This window comes from Medicago truncatula, chromosome 3 (assembly GCF_003473485.1).
Source record: "Medicago truncatula cultivar Jemalong A17 chromosome 3, MtrunA17r5.0-ANR, whole genome shotgun sequence".
Classification (NCBI taxonomy): Eukaryota; Viridiplantae; Streptophyta; class Magnoliopsida; order Fabales; family Fabaceae; genus Medicago; species Medicago truncatula.
In genome coordinates this window covers 15,652,629-15,673,323 of record NC_053044.1, presented here as the reverse complement: position 1 = coordinate 15,673,323, position 20,695 = coordinate 15,652,629, and the positions used below count along the sequence as shown (strand labels likewise).

Genomic DNA, 20,695 nt, shown 5'->3' with positions numbered 1-20,695 from the left:
TACTGGAAAGATAACACAATTATCAATAACTTTCATGTCTACAGTAAAGACCAACTATAAACATCAACGTGTGAAAAGGAAGCAAGAACGCGAGCATGGAAGACTGCCACTGAACAACTCGCAAGGCGAGCCAATCTACTCGCTTTGGCGAGTTCAACATATGAACTACTCGCCATGGCGACTAAAGTACTCGCCGAGGCGAGCTAAAACTGATAGCTCTGGGAACTTGACATTTCTCACCCAAAAAAATCACATTTTTAACTTCCCTATGCCCAAATTTGATTCCAAAACTTGTCTAAACATTTCTAAACATAAAAAGGCACTTAAAACCATATAAAACTTGGACCAAAACATTAATTTACAAAATCACATTTTTTATCACTGAACATTTCGCCAAGCGAAAAGAACACGCCATGGCGAACTGATATCTAAGCCACTCGCCAGGCGGCAAGATTCACTCGCCGTGGCGAGCGATGAGTGACAGCTCTACGGGAAGAAACCAGTTTTCAGCCAAAAACCTAATTTTCAACCACCCAAATCCCAAATTCAATGGGAAACTCAACCTATGTTTATTCTACAACCTGAACATCAATTTGTACACTAATTCATTGAATTATCTAGTTTTTCAACAATCAATTCTGATTCAAAACCTAATTTCTCTAATCATCAAAATCAAACAACAACAACCATGTTAAATCCTATTTCAGAATTATAAACCCATTATTAGAGAAGCTAGTCCCACCCTTACCTTAGATTGATTGAATCCTAAATTCTACAAGCTTTCCCTTCTTCTCTTCTGTGACTTCTCACTTTCTCCATTTTTCTCCCAAAAGTCGTTTCTACGTATTCTGTATTCTGACTTTCTAATCCTAACTTCTTTTATTATAAACCTACATAGTTTTCCTTATTCCAATTCTGCCCTTATGCCTCTTTAACCTAATATAATTATATTCCCTCACTAAAATGTTCAATAATAACTACTAATAATTACTAACATATAACACATCACAATTATTCAAATAAATTATACAAAAAGACACTAAACTCGATAAAATAATAAAATAGGGTGTTACACTAATTGATGGTGATTTTGTTGGTGAGTGCATATAAGTTAAATGTTGAGTTCTTGTTGATGAACATGTTGTGAATATATGTATGGTGTGTCATATGTTCATGCATGAGTCTTAGGATGTTTACATCTAGTGGTGTGATTTGAATATTTTGTATTTAATGGTTTAGGATATTTATATTCAGTGGTGTGATTTGAATACTTTGTATTCAATGATTATGATGTTTTTGTTGCATCATGAGGTGACGACCTGTTGTTGTTGGTGATGGTACCGTGTCCATATAGGAGTCGTGTCTAGGCGTGTAGTACGTTCTTGCATGAGTCCTAATTGCTTATATGTTGGTGATGATTTTGTTTGTGATATGATGGGTGTATTATTGTGATGATGTGAACTTGTTTTTGTTGATGAAAGATTTTGAAGTTGAATTATCCGTTTTACAATTGATTGAAGTTTAGTTCAATATATATATATATATATATATATATATATTCAAATTGTTTATGTTGATTATGATTGATGTGAAGTTAACCCCCAGTGTTCTTTGACTGCCTATCTATTTGTATGAATGGGTAGACGACGTGTAGGGGTAGTTGTTGCTAGCTTGTTGAGTACTTGAGGATAGCGGGAGCTATCTCCGTTATTCGTTTTGGAGTCTTAGATTAGGCTCTGATTAGGATGTCAGTCTCTATGTTATGCTAGATTTGTTATGCTGTTGAGATTTTACCCATATGTCGGGATTTGGAGATTTTATATGGCGATGTATGTTGATTTCATGGCATGTATATTTTTGGAAGTGTATGTTATATATCCGCTGCGACTATTGAGAAATTTTTATATATGCATGTTGTTTCGAAATCTTTTCAAGACATAACGTCTATTTCTTAAATACATATAATTCACACTTCCTCATTATAATCAAAATAGTCATCATTAATAAAATCAGCAAATGTACAAGCATCGCCAAAATAACAAACATCAACATGTACACATCTCCACACAATTCACATGATCACAACATTCACCAAATTTTACCAATGCACATATTCACCAAATTTCACTAATGCACATATTCACCAAGTCACTTATTTAATTTATGACACGAATCACCAATTAACAAGTGCATGCAATATTCTAGACTCTTCTAGATGCATGTGGTACCATTTGGATTATGGGGATAATTTTACCGTATGAATCCACATCCACGTAAGAGTACACATCCTCTTACGTATTTCACCTATGTAAGAGTACACCTCCTCTTACGTATTTCACCTATGTAAAAGTACACATCCTTTTACATTTCTCATATGACTTAATATGACTGATGCATGGAATTCAAGTAAGACTCGAAAATGCACCTAACACCAACTATATAATCACCAAAGCAACGTAAAAGTACACCTCCAATTACATTCTTCATAAGTCAACACAATATGCATTATCAAGTTTTACAATCCACACAATCAACAAGTCATAATTCAACAAGAGTCATCATCAAATTAACAAATCAAAATCACCAAAGGAATCATCATCATAATCAACATCTTTAATCTTAAAGAAACATTATCGTTTCAAGTTCATATTTCACAACAAAGACGGACAATTAAGCACACCATAATAACCATCACCTTAGACACCCAATCTACATTAATTCATCCTTATTATACTTTATAAGCATGAACCTAAAGTCTCCTACAAGTTATCCGACCATACAATATCAATTTGAATATTGACAGGACCGCAAGTGCACTACTATGTCGGTTTTAGTATAAAAAGTATTGTATCCTCAGAGACCAATTTAACAAGTATCGCTTTCTTGTAGTTTCTATATTTATCTAAGGCAAAATTCAAAAAATTTGGTAGAGACCAAAACGACGGTTTCCGTCGACCTTCGTCACTCACGTAACTTTGCGCTAATTAAATAGTAACGAGAAAGATAAAACATTTGTAGAAAATAAGGAAGAAAAGATTGCGTTTGCTTTCGCAATACGTTGTCAGAAATTTTAGGCACGTAACTCCCTACTTTCGTAGTGTATAATTACAGGCTTAAAAATTTCCTTTTCTTAATTCAATAAATTCTTAATTAAAAGAAAATAAGTGTTTTTACTTTAACCTTTTCAATTAAAAATCTGAATTTTTCTAAGTCGGATATCGTTTTCGCTCTTTCGATGTGTAAACGAAATATCGGTGTCTCTACTTTCGTAGTAGACTTTTTAAATTACAAAATAGAATTTTCAAAACAAACATTTAAATTACAATAAAAGGGGCGTGCAATTTACATGAGTTCCGTCGGTACGTCGGTCCTTTCATTTTGGTCACAAAGTAGACTACTCAGACATAATTAAATAATAATCTAAACCTAGCTTTGATGAATTCATGTTAGAAATAAATAAAAGCGAGCCAAACCTGTGTCAAGATGGATACTTTGAATTAGGAAGAAAAGAAACCACGGCAATAGTGTTCTCAAACAATTAAAATTGAATGGAACACCTAGTGTAAAGACACGCAGCTATAGAGAAATAAAACAAGTGCAGCACCAGCATAGAATAGCCAACATAAACGTGCAGCAATGATGAAATTGGATTGAACAGTCACGCAGCAAAAGAATTCAAATGGATTTGAATATCGAACAGTAACTCAAGCAATGAAAACGTATGGAATATGGCACCAGCAAATTGCTAAGGAATTAACACGAATGAATGGAATTAAGTAGCAAAAACCATGGCAACGTTAATGCAAAGAAAATAAAGGAGAAAGTCGAAACCTTGAATTAAATTGGATGTAAAATATACTACAGTACTGTATTGTGAATTACGGTATCTAGGGTTCTAGTAAAATAAAACTGAAACTGAAAAAAGAAAACTAAGGTCCCCTGCAACTGAGTGTCTCATGTGCTTTTATAGTTTAATTCTTGAATAGAAAAATTGCCAAAGATCGTTGGGCTTGTGACACATGATTTCTTTCTTTTCCTCATTTTTCTTCACTTCTGCTTTTTACACCTTATGTTCCTGAAACACATCAAAGTACTAGCAGTAATAGTACAAAACAAAATAATTGACTTTAAAATAAATGAAAAACAAACTATTTAGATAGTGTATTTTGCATGTTATCAACAATATTCGTCTATGTTTATAAAAACTAGCATTTTCCGATTATTCAGCTAAAATCAAAGTAAACAAGTTCAAATGCCGCAACCGAGTATATACGTTTCATAGGCCAATTTCGATGATTCCCAAAATTTCACAAAGTTCGTCTCATTTAGTTATTTTTCAAAAGAATCCCAATTTTGGAGCAAAACCAAGTTAAAGTAAATGAATACCATCCAAAACATTTTTATAAAATCATAATTACAGTAGACAATCCTAGTCCTACCCTTTTCTTTGAGAATACGAGTTTTCAGAAAATTCGTGTTCTTGAACAATTTTCAAAAAGTTTATGATACGATTCACAAAACCAAGTTCAATCTAACCCAATTGATGTTTCCAAAGGTTTAGAAAGCTTTACTGCAATTAGATACATCAAAAGAATCAGTTTGAAACGACCCAAAACTCCAAAATCATGAGTTGTTGTACTAAGCAACTCACCATAGCAAGTGGTAACTTGCTACAGTGAGTTCAGACAGTACAGAGGAACCCAATTTTTCTCGTTTCGCCATTTCCCCCGTAAAATTCTAACTGTTAATCCGTTTTTGATTCTGTTTTCTCTTACGCGTTCCTGACACTTAGCTCTATAACATTCTAAAGAAAAATCCAAGTTTCTCCTATCCCAAAACAGCTTACTTCAGAATCACTTGTAAGCACTTCTTTTCCAAAATCACTTAAACTAACTTTTGATACAAAACCCAAATTTCTTCCCAAAACTTTTCACAACCAAAACTTATAACCAAAAGCAGAAGTTTATCTATCCTAACTCAACATTACAACATCAACATTTCACCTCAAATCACCAAGAATCATAATTCACCATTAATGACCCATCTTCTTCAAAACTTATAAAAACAAGAACAACTTAATCATAACCACACAAGTAGTATTACGCAAGGCACAAATAACATCAACAACACAATATAACATCAATCAAAACATAATTTCATCAACAATCAACAACAACAACTTCATTTTTACCATTTTAAGCAAAAATCATTAAAACAACTTATCAACAACAACAACCATGATTTTTAAGCACATAACACATTAATTTCATAAATTTTATCGTACCCATAAATTCACATGAATTAAGAGTACGAAATTCATCATCAAAATTCACAAAAGTCACAATTAACATAAAAGCGTTTAAACTCATAATTGAAAAGAGAAGATTATGAATTAATTGATGAAAAGGAACCATCCCCCTTACCTATAATCTTCAAGAATCCAAACCCTAGTTTCACTTTAGCCCCTAGCTCTTCAAACCCCAACCTCTCTCTCTAGCCTCTGAAGGTGAGAAAAACACAAGAAGGGGGGTTGAATTGTGTTAACTTTTTCTTCTATTTCTCCTAAGCTGAAAACACTGATCAGAAGCAGATGGAATTCTACTTCTGAAGTGATGTTCAGAACTAGATGCAGCGGATAAAACAGAGAGAGAGAGAGAGAGAGAGAGAGAGAAGAAAAACACAAAGCAATTTATACAGGTTCCTTCCACAAACCGGAAGTCAGTCATGTCCCCCTTGCACTTCCAAGGAGAGTTCACTTTGTAATATCTGATTACAATTGCTCACTGCTAAAACTAGCAAGAGACTTCAAATTGTTCAAGCATAACTACAATAGACTTCCTATGCTCCTGAACACACTCAAGAGACTTGTAATGCTCAAGCACAACTGCAAGAGAATTCTAAATTCAAACAAAATTACAAAGAAAAATGTTTGAGGTTGAACACTTGATATACAATCAGTGGTGTTCACAATACAAATCAGATACAAACTCTTAAGACTCTAGAATTTCATATCTTGGAAATTCTAGAGTCTTAAGAGTCTGTATCTGATTTGTATTTTGAACACCACTGATTGTATATCAAGTGTTCAACCTCAAACATATTTCTTTGTAATTCTGTTTGTGTAACACCCCGTTTTCCCAATATACAAATTTCTTAAACAATTATCAGAGTAAAAACCATAAACGGGATATCACATAGAAACGTAATCCAAAACAGTTAAATAATGATTTAACCTTCACAAATTATCTTTAACATAGCAGCGGAAAATCATAATCATAATTCGTAAAACGATTTTGGCACGCAGGCCCAACAAGTATCTCAAAAGAGTTTATCAAAACATAAGCAGTTCACGTAAAAGAATGAAGCATGTTATAGCATTAAACCCCATCCCGTTACGTATCAGAGCGACCTAGACGACACAGTGAAGGCAAGGCCACTCACGACGGCAACTGCACACTAAGCACGATCACCTGCAAGTTACCCATACGAAGGGCAACATTTTCAAGCAGAAGGGGTGAGATTTCATAATAAAATAACATTAATCAATGTAATTGCGAATCATAAATTAACATCATAATCATTCCATTATTATCTTTGCATAAATGCTAAACAGTTATCACGTAATCACATATCCAATCATTATCAACAACATAACATAATCAATGAACACTTATCACGTAATCACATATCCAATCATCATCAACAAGGCATCTTAATCATGACAATGCTCCTAGACTCCTTATATGCATGTGGTACCAATCGTCATCATAAGTATTAATATACTTTAATCGTGCGGAGGACAAAGCTCCTATAAAACGTGCGGAGGACAAAGCTCCTAATTTTCGTGGTGAGGACTAAGCTCAATGATATGCTATGCATGGACACATATGAACAAAACATCATAATCATCGTAATCATGTGCATTCAATAACTTGATGCAAAACGTCATCATTTCATTATATTCATATATAAACATTGCATACTCAGTTAAATAACAACAGCAGCATAGTCAAGTCGCATAACAGCAAGGAGATATCAATATATCAACAACAATTTGCTAGAATCATAATCATTTCAATTATATCTTACATATTGCATAATACCTTAATCATGCTCAAATAATATCAACTTAACCCAATAGCTTTACAGACTGCATTAAACGTTATCATAAGGTTTCATTACCAATTAGGGGTTCACTCTTGATCAAAAAGTGCGACACAGATCGCACAAACACATAAACAAGTTCATCCTGGTTGTACTCGCGAGGCGAGAGTACTTACTCGCCATGGCGAGCACCACTCAACTCACAAACTAAGCTTGTTCTGGGTTCCCTCTGATCCTACATTCATTCCTAATCAATACTAGGTATGTTCAGGTACTCAAAGGCATACAAGATTCAACTAAAAAGGTCGAAACACGAAATATGACATGCACTCTGCCTAAGCTCGCGAGGCGAGAAAGGGTTGCTCGCCATGGCGAGTTGCACCAAACAACTCGCGAGGCGAAGGAAAGGGGCTCGCGTGGCGAGCGATGAATCTTCATCACTCGCGAGGCGAGGATCATAGCTCGCCGTGGCGAGCGATGAATGTCGCTACGGCCAGGCTTCCTAAAATCACAAAAATCCGACGTTTCACATGGTTCTAAGCTTGGTTTTGATTCCAGAATTCATCCTAAACATATTCTAAGGTTACAGGACAATTCTTACATCAATCTAAACAAGTTTTACCGTTTATTCTCAAATTTTAGGGTTTTGACCTAATTCCAAAACTCCTCTAAATCAATCCTAACTTTGTCAACTAATCATCAGAATTACAGAGGTTAATGCTACTGAGTTATTAGTCCCACCCTTACCTGGTTATGAAGAAAATCGCAGCCCTCTTGGTCTCTTGCTCCTCTCCAAGCTTTTTCTCCCTTTTCCAAAAGTTTTCACGTACAATCAGTTTTTTCTAACAATTAGGTCTTCTCTATTTATATCTCTTCCTAATTACTTATCTTATCTCAATTTCTCCCCCAAAACTATCTAAAATATCAAAACAGCCCTCAACTAAATATTTTATATTATTTTCAAATCTTTATTCTATTTATCAATAACATAAATCTCATATCATAATCAAATCCTCCAAAACTCATAACTTATCACGTCATCAATCATATCATCAAAACATATCAAAATCATGCATATATTATATAATTATAATATAATTGCCTAAACTCAATTAAATAAACGATTAAACGAAAGTGGGCGTTACAACTCTCCCCCACTTAAAAGATTTTCGTCCTCGAAAATTTACCTCAAGTAAACAACTCTGGATACGACTCCAGCATCTTACTCTCAAGCTCCCACGTCAAGCTTTCACCAGTCGCTCCCGACCAAACGACTCTCACGAGAGGTATCTCTTTGCCCCTCAACGTCTTCACTTTACGATCATCAATCCTTAACGGTAAAGTTTCTACCGTAAGGTTGTCTCTAATAGGAGTGACTCTCAAAAACACGTGGTCTCCTTCCTGAAATTCAAGATCTTTTCTACGCTTATCATGATAACTCTTTTGTCGACTCTGCGACGCCTTCATCTTCTCTCGGATCATCTGAACTTTCTCAGTGGTTTGCTGAACAATCTCTGGTCCTAAGACCACTCTTTCACCGGACTCAAACCAACACAACGGAGTTCTGCATCTCCGACCATACAAAGCCTCGAACGGTGCCATTCCAATACTAGAATGATAACTATTATTATAAGTGAACTCGATCAACGGAAGATGACTATCCCAAGTTCCTCCTTGCTCAAGAACACAAATTCTCAACAAATCCTCTAGCGACTGAATTGTCCTATCCGACTGACCATCTGTCTGTGGATGATACGCCGAACTCAATCTCAATTTCGAACCCAAGGCCTCTTGCAAACTTTTCCAAAATCTAGAAGTAAATCTTGGATCTCTATCTGATACAATGCTCGAAGGAACACCATGCAACTTCACAATCTCTTTGATGTAAATCTCTGCCAACTGGGCAACAGGGAAACTAATATTAATCGGTAGAAAATGAGCTGACTTCGTCAACCTATCAACAATAACCCAAATTGCGTCGCTCCCTCTCGGAGTATTCGGCAAACTCGTCACAAAATCCATCGATATACTATCCCATTTCCATTCTGGCACGTCTAAAGGTACCATCATTCCAGCAGGTTTCTGATGCTCAACTTTCGACTTCTGACAAACTAAACAGGAATACACAAACTGTGCCACATCTCGTTTCAAACCAGACCACCAGAAAATCTTCTTTAGATCATGATACATCTTCGTAGCTCCCGGATGAATACTCAAGCTACTTCTATGACTCTCTTCAAGAATCATCTTCTTAATCTCTTCATTGTCTGGTATACAAATTCTTCCTCGGAATCTCAACACACCTTGATCATCGATTTTAAAATCACTGTTTTCAGTCTGATCTCTAGCAACCAACAAGTCCACAAACTTTACATCAACTTTCTGTGCTTCCTTGATACTTTTCAGAAATTCACTATCAATCTTCAGCATACCCAGTTTCACACTCTGAGGTGACCATTCGCAAACCAAACTCATATCTCTAAACTGTTCAAGCAATTCGAACTCTCTGACCATCATGGCGGACATATGCAATGTCTTCCTACTCAAGGCATCTGCAACAACATTAGCTTTACCTGGATGATAATTCAAACCAAAGTCATAATCCTTCAACAATTCAAGTCATCTTCGCTGTCTCATATTCAATTCCTTCTGATCGAACAAATACTTCAAACTCTTGTGATCACTAAACACCTCAAACCTCGAACCATACAAATAATGTCTCCATATCTTCAATACAAAGACTACAGCCGCCAACTCGAGATCATGCGTAGGATAATTCTTCTCATGAATTCTCAACTGTCTTGAAGCATAAGCTACCACTTTACCTTCTTGCATAAGTACACCTCCTAAACCCAACTTGGACGCATCACAATATACCACAAAAGGTTCATCTGACTTCGGCAAAATTAACACTGGAGCAGTCGTCAAACGCTTCTTCAATTCACCGAAACTTTTCTCACAATGAACGTCCCACACAAAAGTTTTACCTTTACAAGTCAACTGCGTTAGCGGAAGAGCTAACTTAGAAAACCCTTCAATAAACCTTCTATAGTAACCAGCTAAACCCAAGAAACTTCTAATCTCAGTAACTGACTTAGGAGTCTCCCACTGTGATACCGCTTCAACTTTAGACGGATCCACTGCAATTCCATCACCAGAAATAACATGGCCTAGAAAACTCACTTCTTTCAACCAGAATTCACACTTAGACAATTTAGCATAAAGTTTCTTCTCTTTCAACACTTGCAAAACAATCTTCAGATGCTCGGCATGTTCTTCTTCAGTCTTGGAGTAAATCAAAATATCGTCGATAAACACAACTACGAACCGATCCAAAAATGCATGGAAGATGCGATTCATATACTCCATAAACACTCCAGGTGCATTGGTAACTCCAAAAGGCATAACTTTATATTCATAGTGACCATAACGCGTTCTGAAAGCCGTCTTCTGCATATCTTCATCCTTTACTTTAATCTGGTGATAACCTGACCTCAAATCAACCTTGCTGAAAACTCGTGCACCCACTAGCTGATCCATCAAATCATCAATTCTCGGAAGTGGATACCTATTCTTGATAGTTACCTTGTTCAACTGTCGATAATCAATACACAACCGCATACTACCATCTTTCTTCTTTACTAGCAAAACCGGCGCTCCCCAAGGTGAAACACTTGGTCTAACAAACTTCTTCTTAGGCCGCCTAACGTCGACCATCTTCTGTTTACCCTTGTCAGCGGGGGCACTGTACGGCTTAGGACGACTCTGCTGTCCCTTGCCCTTCCTCTCATTCACTACCTTGTAGTGAGCCTTCGTATCCTCTTCGTAGATCCTGCAGCTATTAACCAAGTCCTGAAAAACTCTCAGCTGTTGGTATCCAATCGCCCTCTTAATGTCGGGCCTCAAACCGTTCTCGAACTTGATGCATCTCGAGAACTCAGCATTCTCTGCAGTATAGTGCGGATAGAACTTAGACAGCTCCACGAACTTGGCAGCATACTCTGTCACGGACATATTTCCTTGCTTCAGCTCAAGGAATTCGATCTCTTTCTTCCCGAGAACATCTTCCGGAAAGTATCTTCTCAGGAACTCTCTCCTGAAAACAGCCCAAGTCACAACAGCTCCCTCCTGCCCAAGGGTAGGCAGAAGAGCAACCCACCAGTCGTCAGCTTCTTCGGCTAGCTGATGAGTACCAAACCGCACCTTCTGATCTTCAGTGCACTGCATAACTCGGAAAATCCTCTCAATCTCCTTAAGCCACGTCTGGGCTCCATCAGGGTCATAACGTCCTTTGAAAGTCGGAGGGTTCTTCTTCATGAACGTCTCCAACATCCTAGCTTCAGCATTTGCACCAGCATTCACGTTAGGTTGTTGTCCCACAGCTTGGGCAACAGCTTGTAGAGCAGCAGCTAACGCAGCATCGTTCCTTCCAGCCATTTCTGATATTCTACACAAGTAGCAACAACAACATAAGATAGTAATATAAATATTACTAAGACTCGACACGACTCTCTAATTGACCGGACGGATCGACCTGCTCTGATACCAATTGTAACACCCCGTTTTCCCAATATACAAATTTCTTAAACAATTATCAGAGTAAAAACCATAAACGGGATATCACATAGAAACGTAATCCAAAACAGTTAAATAATGATTTAACCTTCACAAATTATCTTTAACATAGCAGCGGAAAATCATAATCATAATTCGTAAAACGATTTTGGCACGCAGGCCCAACAAGTATCTCAAAAGAGTTTATCAAAACATAAGCAGTTCACGTAAAAGAATGAAGCATGTTATAGCATTAAACCCCATCCCGTTACGTATCAGAGCGACCTAGACGACACAGTGAAGGCAAGGCCACTCACGACGGCAACTGCACACTAAGCACGATCACCTGCAAGTTACCCATACGAAGGGCAACATTTTCAAGCAGAAGGGGTGAGATTTCATAATAAAATAACATTAATCAATGTAATTGCGAATCATAAATTAACATCATAATCATTCCATTATTATCTTTGCATAAATGCTAAACAGTTATCACGTAATCACATATCCAATCATTATCAACAACATAACATAATCAATGAACACTTATCACGTAATCACATATCCAATCATCATCAACAAGGCATCTTAATCATGACAATGCTCCTAGACTCCTTATATGCATGTGGTACCAATCGTCATCATAAGTATTAATATACTTTAATCGTGCGGAGGACAAAGCTCCTATAAAACGTGCGGAGGACAAAGCTCCTAATTTTCGTGGTGAGGACTAAGCTCAATGATATGCTATGCATGGACACATATGAACAAAACATCATAATCATCGTAATCATGTGCATTCAATAACTTGATGCAAAACGTCATCATTTCATTATATTCATATATAAACATTGCATACTCAGTTAAATAACAACAGCAGCATAGTCAAGTCGCATAACAGCAAGGAGATATCAATATATCAACAACAATTTGCTAGAATCATAATCATTTCAATTATATCTTACATATTGCATAATACCTTAATCATGCTCAAATAATATCAACTTAACCCAATAGCTTTACAGACTGCATTAAACGTTATCATAAGGTTTCATTACCAATTAGGGGTTCACTCTTGATCAAAAAGTGCGACACAGATCGCACAAACACATAAACAAGTTCATCCTGGTTGTACTCGCGAGGCGAGAGTACTTACTCGCCATGGCGAGCACCACTCAACTCACAAACTAAGCTTGTTATGGGTTCCCTCTGATCCTACATTCATTCCTAATCAATACTAGGTATGTTCAGGTACTCAAAGGCATACAAGATTCAACTAAAAGATCGAAACACGAAATATGACATGCACTCTGCCTAAGCTCGCGAGGCGAGAAAGGGTTGCTCGCCATGGCGAGTTGCACCAAACAACTCGCGAGGCGAAGGAAAGGGGCTCGCGTGGCGAGCGATGAATCTTCATCACTCGCGAGGCGAGGATCATAGCTCGCCGTGGCGAGCGATGAATGTCGCTACGGCCAGGCTTCCTAAAATCACAAAAATCCGACGTTTCACATGGTTCTAAGCTTGGTTTTGATTCCAGAATTCATCCTAAACATATTCTAAGGTTACAGGACAATTCTTACATCAATCTAAACAAGTTTTACCGTTTATTCTCAAATTTTAGGGTTTTGACCTAATTCCAAAACTCCTCTAAATCAATCCTAACTTTGTCAACTAATCATCAGAATTACAGAGGTTAATGCTACTGAGTTATTAGTCCCACCCTTACCTGGTTATGAAGAAAATCGCAGCCCTCTTGGTCTCTTGCTCCTCTCCAAGCTTTTTCTCCCTTTTCCAAAAGTTTTCACGTACAATCAGTTTTTTCTAACAATTAGGTCTTCTCTATTTATATCTCTTCCTAATTACTTATCTTATCTCAATTTCTCCCCCAAAACTATCTAAAATATCAAAACAGCCCTCAACTAAATATTTTATATTATTTTCAAATCTTTATTCTATTTATCAATAACATAAATCTCATATCATAATCAAATCCTCCAAAACTCATAACTTATCACGTCATCAATCATATCATCAAAACATATCAAAATCATGCATATATTATATAATTATAATATAATTGCCTAAACTCAATTAAATAAACGATTAAACGAAAGTGGGCGTTACAGTTTGAATAGAAGTCTGGCATTCTGCTTGAGCATAAGAAGTCTCTTGATTTAGTTCTTGAGCATAGAAAATCTCTTGCAGTTGTGGTTGAGTAGTTTGAAGTCTCTTGCTAGTTTTAGCAGTGAGCAGTTGTAATCAATATTACATTTTTAGTGAACTCTCATTGGAAGTGCAAGGGGTACAGAACTACTTCCGGTTTGTGGAAGGAACCTGTATAATTGCTCCTCTCTCTCTCTCTCTCTCTCTCTCTCTCTCTCTCTCTCTCTCTCTCTCTCTCTCTCTCTCTCTCTCTCTCTCTCTCTCTCTCTCTCTCTCTCTCTCTGTGTGTGTGTGTTTTTATCCGTTGCATTTAGATTCTGATTATCACTTCAGAAGCTGGACTCTATCTGCTTCTGATCAGTGATTTCAGTAGGAGAAAACGAAGAAAAATAAAACACAATTCAACCTCCCTTCTTGTATTTTTGTCACCTTCAAAATCAATATATGAATAATGCTTAACCATTAATCAATTCCAAAATCAAATAATATATTTAAAAAACGTTTCTTTGAAGCATGAGTTCTGACTGAAAGGGATGAAAGAGTAACAAAACACAAAAAACCCATGTCTAAATGAACAAAAGGCAACAAACCTACATTAACCAATACAAACCAGCGGCGACAAACATGAATGTAAATCGATGAAAAATTTTGGTTTATATGTCTCTTCAACAACATAAAAAATTCTCCTTCAAAAATAAAAAAACAACATAAAAAAATCAAAAATACAAAATAAGCTTTTAACCTCCAATACCTATGAACTTTAACCTTAGTTAAGGAATGGAGAAGGTCGGCCTTATTATGCTTGAAAATCCTATGATTCCACTTTAACCATACTAATTTACATTCACTTTCATATTTAATAATTTTGTGCATAGATTAAAGATGATGTGATGCGTTTCATATCAGATTTTCACCGGAACGGCAAATTGACAAGAGGTATAAACACTACTTTTATAGCTCTTATAGCAAAAGTTGATAGCCCTCAGAGAGTTCAGGATTTTCGACCCATTGCATTGGTTGGGTGTTTGTATAAAATATTGTCCAAAGTGTTGGCTAACAGGTTGAGAGTGATTATTGCTCGGATTGTATTAGAGACTCAGACAACTTTTGTGAAAGATAGGCAGATTCTTGATGGCATCCTAATTGCAAAACGAAGTGTTTGATGAGGCCAAAAAGAATAATAAAGAGTTTATGCTTTTTAAAGTTGATTTTGAAAAAGCTTATGACTCGCTGGATTGGGGGTATCTAGACGCGGTAATGCAAAAGATGACGTTTCCGGTGTTATGGAGGAAATGGATAAAAGAGTGTGTCAATACAGCAACTGCATCTATCTTAGTAAATGGAAGTCCAACGGATGAGTTTCCTATACAAAGGGGTTTGCATTAAGGAGATCCACTTTCTTCTTTCCTATTTTTATTAGCAGCAGAGCGCCTGGATGTAATGATGCAAGCGGTGGTGGAAAATAATTTGTATACGGGCTACGGAGTCGGTTTGTCAAATTCGGTCATGGTGTCTCATTTACAATTCACGGATGATATGTTGCTTCTTGGTGATAAGAGTTGGGCCAATGTCCGAGTGTTAAGGGCGGTGTTGAATTTGTTTGAGAATATGTCTGGTCTTAAAGTGAATTTCCATAAGAGTTTATTGGTTGGTATTAATATTGGGGACTCGTGGTTGATAGAGGCAGCTTTTATTTTAAACAGTAAAGTGGGAAAATACCGTTCTTGTATCTTAGTTTGTCAATTGGAGGTGACCCTCGCATATTAGTTTTTTGGGAACCTGTGGTGTCTAATATTAAATCTAGATTGGCGGGGTGGCAAAGTCGCTTTTTATCTTTCGGGGGCCGATTAGTTCTCCTCAAATCTGTCCTGACCTCGCTTCTTGTCTATGCTCTTTCCTTCTTCATAGCTCCGTCAGGTATCATTTCTCTTATTGAATCTATTAATCTATTTTTTAATTTTTTTTTGGGGAGGGAGTGAGGATAACAGGAAAATTTCCTAGATTGCTTGGAGCTCTATTTGTTTACAAAAGGAGTATGGAGGGTTGGGGTGTGAAGAAGATTTCCTTCTTAGACTTGGCTGGGTTTTGATGATAAGTTGATAACAAACTCACATCACAAAAAAAGAAAAACTATGGAGGCTCAAGTTGAAGAAGAAAGATAATGGGACTTAGACTTCATAGTTATATTTTTGTAATTATGGTCCTTATCTTTGATTTATCATTCTTAACTCATGACTTAGAATGCTCAAAAAATAATTACAAACATTTTTTCTGAGTACCCATATGAAGCAATGCCTAAAAATCTCATGAAAATAAATCACACACTCACAATGATTATCATTTAAATGTGATTTTACATTAAAATATTTTTGCATGAAAAGCCAAGAATTGATTTTGGAAATTACATAATTAATAATGATTTTAAAAATATTTCCGTTGGAAACATGTTGAAATGGCATAATTAGTTTTCACTTTGTAGAAATTAATCCTACACAAAATGGCATTCTTTGTTACAGCATGTAAGAACATGAGCCTATACCAATTAATTTAAATGCAACGAGTATTATTTCATTAAGTGTCAAACGGCTTATTGTTGTAATTTATTAGCCAACGGTCAAAATGGTTTTCACTATTCTTTTTATGAATAGGTGCCATTTCAAATATGTGTTTATTCATTGGTAAAACTTTTTGAAAAATAGTATTGCTTCATAAACATATTTTTGACCTCTATAAATTTAATTGAGAATCAAAGCAATTAACACACAACATCTTTCATTATCTCAATTGACATTTTCAATATCACTTACTTTCAAACTTTCTTTTAAATTGTTTGGAAAATTTTGCCTACACTTTAACATTTATTAAAAAGTTTTATGAGCACTAAGTCCATTTGTTAGAGTGATATTGACAAAGATATACAGCCATACCTTTGTTATTCTTCAACTATTTTGTTGTAAAGTTTCTTGCCATTGTTGGTGAGAATTATTGTTTAAGATAGTAGGGGTGCTATCATGTGATTGTTGTAAAAGGTTCATTGATTCGGGAAGATTCAAAGTCCATCAAAAGTGTTTGGTATTTGTGTTGTAATCAAGAGAGAAGGTTTCTTTCTTGTGTTTATGTTAGAAATATTGTTAGGGGGTCTTGGGGTGAGATTGCTTGTAACAAAGATTATAACATAGTGAAATCCTTCGCAGGGTGTGAAGGGAGTGGACTGACCCTAAGATTTAGAGGGGAATCACTATAATTCTCTTTTGTCTTTTCTTCTTCCCTTACTCTTTTATTTTTCCGTATTCATACTTCATCATTATTTACCGGAAAAATTATCAACAACGCGAAACTTGCATAAATTGACCAAATATTCCTAGAAACCTAATTCATCCCCCCTCTTAGGTTACAATCTGAACTTACATGGGGTGAGGCAGTGGTAGGAATTTAATTTAGCTTTGTTAGGAAAATGGTGTTGGAGAATGTTCGTGGATAGAGCGGGGTTCTGGTGTAGAGTATTGGCGGCGAGATATGGTGAGGAGGCAGGGAGATTGGAGTTTGGGGGCCGGAGTGTGTCACCTTGGTGGAGGGAGATAGCGAAGATTAGGGATGGAGTAGGAGAGGTTGATGTGGGCTGGTTTGCAGGGAGGGTCTCGAAGGTATTAGGGGATGGAACAAATACATTTTTTTGGTTTGATAGATGGTTAGGAGATGTTCCTTTGTGTATGAGATTTGCTCGCTTATTTGATCTCGCGACAAATAAGCTTAGCACGGTTGCTGACATGTGTAAGCTTGGTTGGGAGGATGAGGGAGAGGTGTGGAGTTGGAGGAGACGGTTGTGGGCATGGGAGGAAGACATGTTAGGGGAGTGTAGGGCTTTACTTGACACTATTGTTGTGCAGTCTAATGTTTCTGACCGGTGGCAATGGGATCCAGATCCTTACAAAGGCTATACGATGAGAGGCGCATATCAAACATTAACATCTACGGACTTACCCACAGGTTCCGTTGAAGGCTTCCATTGTTGCCTGGCGTTTGTTGAAGGACAAGTTACCAACTAGAAACAACCTTCAAAAGCATGTTCTTCTTGATGCTACAGTCAACACGTGTGTCTTAGGTTGTGGCATGGAAGAAACGACCTCACATCTGTTTCTTCATTACGACGTTTTTGGTTCGTTATGGCAACACATCAGGTCATGGATTGGCGTGTCTGGAGCACACCCTCAAAATATTAACAGGTCACTCGAAGGCTCGTCGGTCATTTTTACAACTAATATGGCTTATTTGTGTTTGGTTGATTTGGAATGAACGTAACAACAGGTTGTTCAATAACATAGTAACTCCGATTATACAGCTATTAGAAAAAGCAAAATATCATTTGTTTTGGTGGTTAAAAGCTAATAACATCAATTTTGTGTACGGTTCTCAGAGATGGTGGTCGAACCCTTTATTTTGTTTGGGTATCGACTGACCTTTTTACCATAATTACTTTGTTAAACAGTTCTTTTTCGGGGTGAGTTCTCTAGTACATCTTGTACTAAGAAATTTACATTGCCGCTTTTAATATATACCATTTTGATTTATTCAAAAAATAATAATTTTGTGCATAGTGTATTTTTACTAATGTTTTAAAAAAAATTGCCTAATTAGGTGACTTCTTGGGTTGTTGTTAGCTTTCTGTTTTTGGTTTTTTCGCCCCCGGAATGCATAATGTTAGGGTGGGTTTGACAGGTTTTTGGCTGCCTTTTCTGCGATATCAACATCTTTGTTTCCTTTAGGCCATTTTTTCCTTTTTTATAATGGTGGTTTATTTTTTTCCAAAAAAATAAAGTGGTTTATTTAATAAAAGAGCTGTTTTAAAAAAAAAATTGTTACTAATAAAAGTAAATAAATATGACAACTATTAATCATTGATACATAAAAAAATACAGGACAGATATTTGTCATCGATAAATGTTAAGAAAATACTTGACAAACATTTGTCAATGATAAATATATAAACACACGGAGAAAATATTTGCAATTTGTGAACAAAAAGTATGGAAGAAGTATTTATGACAAGTTCCACATATAGCACTATCGAACAATACATCCATACATCAATCAGTATCAAATACTTAATCATCTCTACATATTCATCATCAAGCAATAAACAATTGTCAAGAAATCATCATCACAAAGAAACGACATTGTTTCATATAGCACAATCACATAATAGACGCGTAATTCCCAAAATCATGATAACCTGCATATTAAATACCAAACACACATTGAATCATTCTTATTGCATCATTTTCTAATGTTTACAAAGCCATTTGCAAGTTATCCGATCATAAAATCTTATTTTGACAAAGTTTGTCTATTTTCATAAAAATTATCTTTTTCCAACTAATTCACCGAAACAAGGCTTTCATGCTCAAACACATGAACAAAACATTTTCATATATCACATAACATCACAGTAAATCATAGATATCAAAATCATAGTTCAATTCCGGTTATTTTCAAAAATTCACTAAGTTCGTCCCATTTTCTCATTTTTCAAAAAGAAATTCATTTTCAAAGTACATCAAAATCAAAACTTTGACCCAAATCAAACTTAGTTATTAGTGAACATACATCAAAAGACAATCAAAACAATTACAAACATCGAATCATAACATCATTTCATCACAAATTCAACATCAAACTTATTTTTCACCAAAAACTCATATTTTCACAATTTCATCCAAACTTCTCAAACAACAACAACAATTCAAACTTCAACAACATACAAACATATATAATCATTTACCAAGTGATTAGAAACAGGTTTGACCAATAATCACTCCCAAATTCATGGTTTACACATAATTGAGCAAAAATCACCAAACCAACTTTTTTTAAACATCAACTACGAACTTGAACATATAAACACATCAATTCCATAAAATCCAACATACCCATAACTACACATAAATTAGGAGCCCGAAAATCAACATCAAAAATCATAAAAATCATAATTCACACAAAAGCACTTATGATGCATAAGTAGAAAAAGAAACTTATAGCTTATTAGATAGAATATAATGTCGACCATATTAAAATAAGGAAGCTTCTTCGATTCCTACAAAGTTAAAGGTCAAACAAATATCGACCATATTAAATGAGCCTGTCAAATTTACAGGCAAACAAATGCCCCCCAAAAATGCCATTTTCGACGACATAAATTCCACGGAGGATATTATTGGCATTTTTTGAGACTTATTCTTGAGTCATCATGAAGTATGATGTAACAGCCCGATTTTCGCTCGATTTATTTTAATTACTTTTATTGTGTGTTTATATGTACTTGTGTGTGATCTGTAACAGTCCAATTTTTAGCTAGATTTATTTTAATTAATTTTATTATGTGTTTTATGTGTCTGTGTGTGATTATTCATCATTGGATGCATTTTCATGGGTTTCCGTGTTAGAAGGGTATTTTAGTCATTTTTGGACTTAGGGGTATTTTGGTCATTTTGTGAGAACGGGTGAATTATAAGTTTGATGAGAATTACTTTTAGTGATTAGTGAGAACCGTTGTTTTACTAAGTTACTAGAGTAAATAATTAAGGTTTTACCGTTTAGTGACCGATGGTGATATTTTACCGTTATTGACCGTTATTAGTGAAATACCGTTGTGTGCGTAGAAACATTTTAGATGTGAGTTGAAATGGGTTAAATCCATTAAGTTTGAGAGTTAGGCCCATTAAGGGGACTTGATAAAAACCTTGTCTTAGAGGAAATTTCCACACACTTTCATTCATAAGATATTTTGTGAGAGTTGTAGAGAGAAAGTGGGAGCAAGAGGAGAAAAGGGTTAGAGAGAAGAGGACTTGAAGAATCAAGGGGTGAAGAGAGCTAGGAG

General features: G+C 35.9%; 1 protein-coding gene across 1 annotated transcript; it reads left to right on the top strand.

Annotated features, from left to right (window-relative positions):
* The first annotated feature begins 17,288 nt into the window (after positions 1–17,288).
* Positions 17,289–17,867, top strand: LOC25488857 (uncharacterized). Its single transcript, XM_013604012.1, has one exon. The coding sequence runs from the start codon at positions 17,289–17,291 to the stop codon at positions 17,865–17,867; it is 579 nt and encodes a 192-aa protein (XP_013459466.1).
* The last annotated feature ends 2,828 nt before the right edge of the window (positions 17,868–20,695 follow it).

Bases quoted from the DNA above. Each gene is read 5' to 3' on its own strand.
- LOC25488857 (XM_013604012.1), top strand. From the start codon at position 17,289: ATGTTCGTGGATAGAGCGGGGTTCTGGTGTAGAGTATTGGCGGCGAGA.